Below are 9,643 nucleotides of genomic sequence, written 5' to 3'. Positions count from 1 at the left end.
CCGATCCCTGCGCTCAATAAAGCATCTACAGATATATTACAGAAATCCCTCACTGTTTCTCAGTTACGGCCAAATGGTGTCTCAGGGACTGCTCCCAATCATCTGTGTCTTTGAAACCCGAATCAAGCGTCGGGGCTCTTAACGACCTTCGTCTCATCGGCTCTCGCCTGGCATTGTTTAGAGCTGTTGGCCCATTTTCATCGCGGCTCTGATCAATAGCTGTGATGACAAAGATATGATGAGCTGCATGATTCCCTCCGGTCACCGCTGCTTAATGATTTTTCCAAGCTCCAATCTTCAGTGGAAAGGGGGGGGGGAAAAAAAAAAAAAAGAGCACGGAGGAAACAAACATTGCAGCATTTCTCGCGATGCCAAATTAGTCTTGCTCCTCTCCCCTCGGGCTGAGCACGCAGGATGTTTCTCAGCTGCAGAGCCCTCATGGCACGGACTCATGCCTGGATGCCACAGCAAGTTGGTCCCATCACCGTTGTTCCTTCAAACAGAGGATGTTTTGGTACCAGCACCAGCTACTGAGGGCTTGAGCCATTGGTCCTTACCCACCGCTCACCCCTGGAGCCACAGCCCCTGCTCCAGACTGTTGGACTTTCTCCTTCAAGCTGTGAGATTTGACCATGATCCTTCCCACCACCCTTCGGACTGGAGACAAGCTCAGGAGTTCAAAGTGACTCAAGCTACGCCTTTGCATTTTGAAGGGGAACTCCTTTTGTCGGAGGAGCGTGTCCCTCTTTTTGGGCATCAAGAAAATAGCGACTTCTCAAAGTCAAGCCATAAAAGCACATGAATTCACGGTGACATTTTCCCTTGGAGATGGTCTGGCTTGCAACCAGCCTTTGAAAGAGCATCTAGAGAAATGGGACACTGGGGTTAGCGACATGGGGTTCGCACCCAGGACCTCCCAGTCTTACAGAAGCGAGGATCTGCTACCCCGCTGCCTATGAGCAAAGCAAGAAGGGTCAGGCAGCCACGGCCTGGCACTGTGGCGTGGCAAATCGGGCAAGGCAAGGGCTGGGAAGGGGCTGTGGGGCCACCAGTTGAGTGAAAATGCTTGTGGATAGCAGAGTGCGGTCCCTCGGGGAGGGCACGGCTCTTGGTGTTCACAGCCCTTTCCTGCAGCTTCCATGGGGACACACTTGAGATCTTGCAGAAAAAGCATTTTTCAATAATGAAAGGGAAAATTTAGAGCTTCGGGACTGAAAATGCTTGTTTCTGGTTTTGCTATCTAGGTAAAGTGGAAAGGGTGAAGATTTCACAAAGGCTGAGGATTCACAAACTGTCTTTGGACAGGTTTGTCCCCAGCACTAGACAGCCATCCCTTTTAATTTTTTTTTGGTTAAAGGCTTTTGATAAAGAGAAGAGCAACACATACATATATATACTTTTACATATATATTTTTCCCCCCTCTTTTTTTGACACAATGTCCGTAGTTCTCATGCCAGGAGAAGACCCCCCTGGCCCTGGTGGGCAGCCAGGCACAGTCACATCCCACCACGGCTGGAGGACGCTGAGAAATGCAACCCGGGCTGTCTTTGCCATGGCGCAGAGCGGGATGGCTCCCGGGTCTAGCCATGCCATACGTGTGCGGCGGGACCATAAGACTCTTGAAAAACGGGTGAACTCCTCAAAGTCATTAGCTCGTGTAATAACCTGAAGAGTCTGTGTAAGGCTGTCGAGGTGCCGTCTCGGGCTGGCAGGGTTCCAGTAGGAACATTTCACACTCGGATCCCTTTCCTTGGCTGCGTGGAAAGGTGGCCCATGTACTCTTGCACTACTCCTCTTAGCATTGTAACACATGGACGGGGATGGATATAGAAGCACCACTTCTCTTCGGAGCCGCTCGGGTGGGAGCAGTGTAAATGGGATACACGTTGAGCACTCCCCACACCGCAGGTCTTCACCGGGGTTTATGCCTTTCGACCCAGTGTCCTAGGGCTCTGTTTTGCTCCGTGCATGCTGTTTTAGACACTGAAAGCCATCACAAAGTTGAGGTTCTGGAGGGATTTTTCCCTGGTGTGACTCGGGAAGGGGGAAGCAGGGAGCTGGGGAGCCCTGGGAAGAGGGTGCTGCCCCCTTCAAGTAGGTGGCAAATGTTGGTTTGGCTAATGCTGCCCCTAATCCCCACCAGCGCGTCCTCAGGGCAACCAAGGCTTGCCAACAGTTTGATACCGGCAACGCAGGCGGTGATGCCACGGCCTGTTAACCACCCCTGGCAGGCAGCTGCCCAAAGCAACCGCTCCCTCGCCAAAGCCTAGAGCTGGCCTGGCCAACGCGTCTCCTCCCAGCCAGCTCTGCCGGAGCTGGATACCCTTCCTAGCCCAGCTGCCTGCGATTCACTCCTGCCAAAGTAATAAAGGTTGAGTGCTGCAAGGGGAGGTTCAAAGTACGGGACCTGGGCTACAGCACCAGCAATGTCACCCTTGCTGCAAGCAGGTGGGACCACCAGAAAATCAGGACCGTACCAGCAGGTGACCCCAACGTGGGTCAGCCCTGGGGCTCTACAGCCGCCAAAAGTCTGGCCAAAGGTATTAAGGATTGGGAACTGGAGGAGGAAGAGTCTGTTGGGGGATTTTCCATCCCATCACCTTCCTCCTGGCAAGCACTTGGGAACAGACAGGCGAGGCAGCCGGAGCTGGCAGCCGGCATGTACGGGGAAACCGCCGTAGCCTGGGGGCTGCCAACGTTTTTCTGCTGGAGGGGTGCGTGCCCAACGCACGCCCCTGCTTTATCCTGGGGGCTGGAGCCTGCAGAGCGGGATCAGGCTGTGTTGGAGGATGTCAGTGGTGGTAGCGGGAGCGCAGAAGAGCTGTCTCTGGGGACACGGGTGCATTGCAGGGCTCCGAGTAAGGAAACAGCCTTGGCACGGATTTGCACGTCTCGGGTTATCTCTCTGCAGAACCAGGAAGCAAAAATCAAAGCGGATGGGATAAAAAAAAAAAAAAAAAAAATCAAGACAGAGATTGTTCCCAGAGAGACACGGTGAGGGCTCTTAGAGTCAGGATACGTGCAGGCGTCAGTGGGATAGAGACGTCTGTTTGGGAGCAGGGTTGGCCATCTCCAGCCGGAGCTCCAGAGGTGGGGTAACACCTCTGCCCGCGGGAATGGCCCTTGCTACCCCCGGACTGTTTCAGGCAGGGAAGCGGATGCTAAGCTCATCCCCGTGTTCCCTTGACTTTCAAGGACTCTTGCAAATACCAGAGCACAGAGGTTATGTGAATACAAATTACATTAGCATGCCGAGCAACTTTGTCAGCAGTTTCTTGTTAAAGCACCTGGTCCCCTCCGCAGTGGGCATTTCCATTCAGCCTCCCCCTTCTTCACTGCTAATAGTCAACTGGGCTCTCCCTTTAACTCGAGCTCGTGTAAGAAACAGTGAGAGGGTTGATTCCAACATTCCCCTTCTTGTCCCACCACGCACAAGCTGTTGCTACTTATTAAACATTTTAAAATCCCTGCTGCCAAAGTCCCCGGGAGACATTTATCTGCCACAGTCATAAACGACTTGCCAGCGTGCTACTCAAAACTGCGTTTCCCAGCCAACAAATACAAGCTCCAGAATCAGGAAAAGCAGGGTTTGGCTTGCTCTAATTTTCAGTGGTATGTCACTGGGATACTATAACTACTTTTAAATTCAAATCAGCTTCCTAAAAATTAACTGGTTTTATCAGATACAGCACAGTGGACTGTTAAACACGTAGCCTCGTGTACTGAAACACTATACATTTAATGAAGTTATGCCATTAGCAAATGTACAACATGGGTGCATTAAATCCACCTATAGAACAGCTCTACGTATGAGAGAGAGGATTTATTTTAGCTTTTCTCAATAGAGCAGGAGTCCCTTTCTTGGCTTTTGCTAGGTTTTTTAACTAAACCCAGGATTTGCGCATTCACAAAAAAACCCCCAAAGTATCTACTCTCATAATGAAAAAAGACTGATTTTTTTTCTTTTTTTATTCCAGTTCAGGAAGGAAGAGAATCATCTTGCAAGTTAATATAATCAGCTCCTTTGCCTCTATAATCTACTTCTGCTCAGCAGGAGCCCCCCAAAAAACACTTTATGTCCCAAGTGAAACGAGAAAACTACTTGTAAGGTCTCTTTTGAGGCACATGGTTCGGATGGTCACTTTTGGAGTATCGGAATCAGCGTCATCTTCCATCTCCTTTCTTCTTGGGAAGAGCTCTCCGGCATGCCGCACGCTTCCCATCTTTCGGGTGGAAGGCTATCTGTCCCTGCCCCAAATCAGAAAGGGTTAGGATGACACAAGTTAGCACAGACACCCATTTCGCACTTCACACCTAAGGACGTACGTTGACGACTCCCCACTTCAAATTCCTCACAAAGGGTGGTGGGGGGAAAAATCAACCCAAAATCAAAAAAGGACAAGAGACAGTAAATTTCACTGTGATCACACTACGGCAAAACATACCTTCTGTTCATTGCAAAAAACGCGTGAAGGCCAAATTAAAGAGGAAAAAAAAACCAAAACCAGTATGTTGCATGAGTTACAGTGCAACCGTATAATTCCTTCTCTTTCTATTTTCCTCCCCCCCTGCCTTGTTCAGTTTAGAAAAAGGATTGAGTACAACACAGTCAGGTAAGTGGCCACAAAAGAGTAGCTGTCTTTGGCAAGAAGTCACCGCATCGACCCTCTCTGTCACCTTCTGCCCATTTCGCTCTGTCTCATGAAGTGGATGTTGTTGGCGCTGTCTGAGAGTTCGGGATACTGCTCCACTGAGATCACAAAATAGCCGTCGTAGCCCTGTACCCGGCCCGTGTTTAGCACTTGCTGCTTCTCCCCTTCTGTCCACGAACGAATCCCCTCCTCCCCATCCCGCAGTCTCTGCTGTTCCCGGGACCAAGCTTGGGCGACAGCGCGCTGTCGGGCCAGCTCCAGGACGCGGGCCTTCTCCTCGTCCAAGGTGGTCCCGTAGCGAGTGTTTAGACACAGTGCGCCGTACTGGAGCTGGATGTCCGTGTAACGTCTAGTCCTTCCACTTAGCACTGTGTTGATCTGGGACACCGTCACATTCACGCCGTTCTCCAGGGTCCTCCGCCCACCGCTGAGGCCCAAGATGGAGAGGTCGCCCTCCGATGGCCCTTGCTTAATGAAATAGTGCGTGTCCACCCCGTCGATGGTGAAGTGCAAGTTCTCCAGGTAATGGGCATTGTTCAGGATGGCTGCGATCCTCCGCCCATCCTCGTTGGCCACACTGATGATGTCAGTGGCCACACGCCCATCCTTCATGGCAAACTTGACGCCTTTGCCAAAGATAGAGCCTCCAGAGGCAAAGTTCTTGTTCTTCCTGACCTGCCGGCACCCGGCGATGCTGGAGCTGTAGATCCGTTCGAAGCGCTCGAGAGTGACAAAGGCCTTCAGCTGCTTCTGCACTTCACATTGGACCCCCAAAATTGACTGAGCACGGAGAGAAAGAAGAGAAAGATGTGTTAGAAAGAGAAGTCTGATCCAAAGGCATTATTAGCATGCCGGAGGCCAGCAGAACATCTTGGAAACATCTAATGAGGAGATCTTATCAACTTTTATCAACTTTTTTCAGATTTTTAATTCTTTTTAGTAGAAGAGGCGTGTTCATAAGTTATTCCCCCTAATGCTCATCGTTTCAATAAACTGAACTCTATTTAATCTCACAGACTAAAGGATGTAGAGGTAGAAAAGGATTTTGTGCCTCAGTGGTGTGAGGGTCTAGTTTGGACATGCAATTATTTTGTGCTTCAGTGTTCTTCATCTGCACATAAGAAATCACTCACCTTGTGGCCGTGATGCTTTATAAAATGCTTTCAGATTTTCTGTGAAGAAGTGTGGAAGTATTTGTAAAAGTTCCCTCCATTATAACTTCACGTTGTAACTCCTCGTGCTGTCTTCAAAAGCCCTGCATCACAGGTACGACCCTCAAAGAGGCCATAGCCTGTCTATAGCCCATTTCAACCTGGCCAAAGCAGGTTGTTCAAAACTCAAGGAAGGCCCTAAATCCAACTCCAGTTTCCTGCAAACCTTCTACAATGGTTCATGCTCCCTGAGCTAAGGCCAGCCCCACCTGATGGTTGAGTTTTTGCTTATACTGAAGCAAAAGTGCTGAGAGACAACAGCCTGGATCATTTGCAGGCAGGTACAATACAAAGTCACTTTTGCTGTTAGCGTATAATGGAGCAAGCACACAGCAAGTCAGCAGCTCATCATTACTGCAAAATGTCTTTGGAAACGCTCTCATCAATTCATGGCAACGCAGCCTTCTTACAGACCCCTGTTCACGAACAATTATTTGCTCAAATTTCACAAAAGCAAGAGGACGCTACGACAAAACTCTCCTGGCACTGCCAACGGCTCAGTTCAATAATGTAATGACATCCAGGATTAAAAATAGGCTACAAAGAAAAGTTTGCTTCACTCCAATTATTTCGAGGAAATTTAACATCCATGAAGGATATTGCCTTAAACCCATCCACAAGCTAAAGGCTCACATCCTTCCCTGGGTGCCAGAACACAATTCAGATGATGCAGGCATTTCAGCGCGGACCTCTCAACTAAGACTTGTAACATGGCGAGGGAAGGGAAATAAACCCTCATTCCCATAGCGGCCCTTTCCAGGGAAGAGTCTCAAGGCATTAAAGAAATAAAATAAAGGATTTAGCATTGCAACTTGCTGAGAGGTTATGAGCAGCTTTGCTCTATAAAGGAGAAAAAAATAAAGGAACAGAGGTACACAAGTTCAAGAGCATGTTTTGGGTTGCAAAGCACTGAAATGCCCAGGACTGACTTTTATTCGAAGTGCCAAGCAGGCTGGCGTAGCTCCGCCTTTCCCCCTTTTGATTAACAGCAGAGTAGTTGGAGCAGGAACCAGTAACCTATGGAAGAGGAGCTCTTTCTGGTTCTCCCCATACTGCCTGTGGGGGATCTCGCACACAGCCTAGAGAACGATATAATTAACAAACCGATAGGGAGCCAAACCCAGCTCCCCCGCCAACTGCACAAGTGCTCTAATTATGCAAAAACTGGACATAATTAATGTAGATGTCACTGATGATGGACATGAAGCAATTAGGTTTCTAAGCTCTGTGAAACACTGTTCTAAATAAGTGTATCCTGCACAGGCTTCGTTAGATATTCCCTCTTCAGAGAGGTTTAAATGGGCAGGTATTCTTCACAGGTGCATCTCATGTGGATTGACTCTAGGTGGTCCCCCCCCACCATCCAACACGCCGCATTCCTCAGATAGGAAAGGGCATTTCTCATTATTCATGTTGAATCACCGTTGGGTGCGAGCTCCTTCATTCAAGGATGTAAATCAGGTCTTCTGCACTACATTGGTATGTCCTGTGCTCATTTATATATCTCCATCTATGTATACATCACCACGTTTACCAACAGTTGAGTGATAAGGGGTCCCTGAAATTAACTGCACCATCTGCCGATTGTCACCTTGGGGAAGGGAGCTCTGGGAGGTCAGACAGCACTGGGCATGGGAGAGTTAGTCCTATCAGAAATCTCCCCCATTCCCCTTCTATTTTGTCTTCATCGCCTTATTCTTGATGAGCTGCGGGAACTCCATCGCCTTTTCATTTCTGAGCAAATTATTAGGTACAGCTCCCCTGTGAGTACCGCCAAATTAGGTTGTCCCAACAAACCAGTAGGACTGGACACCACTCCCTTGTGTTTTCTTCCGATCCCAAATGAACAGTGAGTTTGCAACAAGCTCTGAAAACCTGCTGATGCTGAAAGACACCGTGATATGACAATCTACTGTGCTTTGGAAAAGTGGGACATATGGTTTGTAACCACATGTTTATACTGCTAAATATAAAATAAATATTTTATAAATAATATAATTTTATAAAATTTTAAAAGCAAATACTGCCAAAGAGAGTGAGATGTTGTATTTGCACCTCTTATCATTCACACTGGGTAATTTTTACTTTAACTCCTGGTTTGGTTTTGGACTCCAACTGCTTTCTCCAAGACATGTTTCCTAACTCTACAGGTCACTTCTACCTAGCCTCAGGGCCAGAGATTGGTCTTGGACTTCTTTTAGTTAGCTGTAGAGGCATACTCTAAAATGGGGTTAGGGAGCCTTGTGAGGACAACAAGTTTCAAGCGTGGATGGTGTCCTTGGGTTTGCCATTAATTCAGTAAGGATTGTAACCTAGTTGGCACCAGCTGTGATACAACAGGTATCACAGCCAACAGCCGTGCCATGATCTACCATCCTCAAGGTCCATAGTTCAGTACCTGGGACATTCTGGCCTGAGGTAATTTTCAATTTTCCATTTTATGGTCAAATTCTCCATAGCTTTGCATTTCAGATCAGTAATTGCCCGATATAAAAGGAAAACCTGATTTTTAAAGTTTGGTTTTTTTGGTTTTTTTTGTGTTTTTTTTAGTATTTATGACCCAATAATAGAACACTGGACCTTTCCTTGATCTAGTTACATACTGCCTTCATGATATTATATGAAGTCATACAATTTCCACAGCTCCACTGTTCATCTGGATGCCATTTAGAAAGAAAATAAGCAGCACCCACCCTGCTACTGGCAGGACTTGGAAATTTAAGGGATTACACATGATGTAACAGCAATGTCACTGTCATTTCCTGCCTAAGGACACCTAGGGTACCAGGCCAACTGCCTTGTTGTTGTCCTCTTGGTCTGCATCCAGGACAGCTCCTCCTCTATAATGGGAAAGCATTTCTCATGTTGCATGTGCAACTGCAGGACTGTCACTGGCACCGTTCCTGGTGGCTGAAACACAGATAAAATGTGTGACTCAAGCCACAGAATTAGGAATCTCTTGACACCGAGTTGTGTGCCCGCTTAGAGACACTGTAGGTGGGAGGTTTGTGAAGTTAGGGGCTTGAACCACCTTCGTTGGCAAAGAAAATGAGACCTGTTAATCTGTGTCTCTCCCAGCCTTCCGTGCTGCTTCTCATGCACAGCGTAGTCAGTGTTGACTGCAGGACCGTTTCAATTGCCCATACATGGATGCCCAGTGTGGTCTGAGATGCCCCAGAATGCCTTCAGCATCCGCACAGGGCAGTCAGAAACCAAAGAAGATCTGGGAGATGTTTGCCTTCCTGGAGACCACTTTCCTTACCTGGTCCCTCTATGGGCAACTGAATCAAACCCCTACTTTAGGGTCAATGGATCCTACACAGTCAATGGATCCTACAGCGTGTTCAGCTTGGTCTAAAATTAATGCCTAGCAGGTGGGCAGCCCTTTAAGTGAGCTCCACTGCCTCTATGAACTAGACATTGACAGACTACAGTGGGTGCACATTTCTAGCACTCATGGAGACACCTAGTCATGGAGACACCTTAGTCTTGAATTCAGTCCTAGCTCCTAGCATCTGATCATCTGAACTGTCCTTTGGCCTCCACTGACAAATCACCCAAATGGGTGGTGTTGAACATCATTTTTGACACTACAGGGAGCCCTGCTGGGCCACCAGGTGTTGCTCTAGAAGGGTGCAGGTAATCCATGCTGTGGACATGCTTCCATGAGGAAGTTCAGGAAACACTAGGGTATCTCAAATGGCACCAGCGAGTGAGTTCATTGTAGGTCTCTGCTGGCTATTATGGAAGCTTGGATACCAAATTCACAGACAGGGACC

At 48.1% G+C, this 9,643-nt stretch overlaps 1 protein-coding gene across 5 annotated transcripts in view; it reads right to left on the bottom strand.

The window, feature by feature from the left end:
* Positions 1-982: 982 nt before the first annotated feature.
* Positions 983-9,643, bottom strand: part of TENM4 (teneurin transmembrane protein 4) — a 625,745-nt gene continuing 617,084 nt past the window's right edge. For all 5 annotated transcript variants that reach the window (XM_054222439.1, XM_054222458.1, XM_054222467.1 and 2 more), the window contains one exon: positions 983-5,433. In XM_054222439.1, coding sequence (XP_054078414.1) covers positions 4,675-5,433 — 759 coding nt within the window. In that variant the 3' untranslated portion in view covers positions 983-4,674. The remainder of the gene's footprint in view (positions 5,434-9,643) is intronic.

The sequence above is a fragment of the Rissa tridactyla genome, chromosome 1 (assembly GCF_028500815.1).
Source record: "Rissa tridactyla isolate bRisTri1 chromosome 1, bRisTri1.patW.cur.20221130, whole genome shotgun sequence".
NCBI lineage: Eukaryota > Metazoa > Chordata > Aves > Charadriiformes > Laridae > Rissa > Rissa tridactyla.
This window is presented reverse-complemented; position numbering and strand designations above follow the sequence as displayed.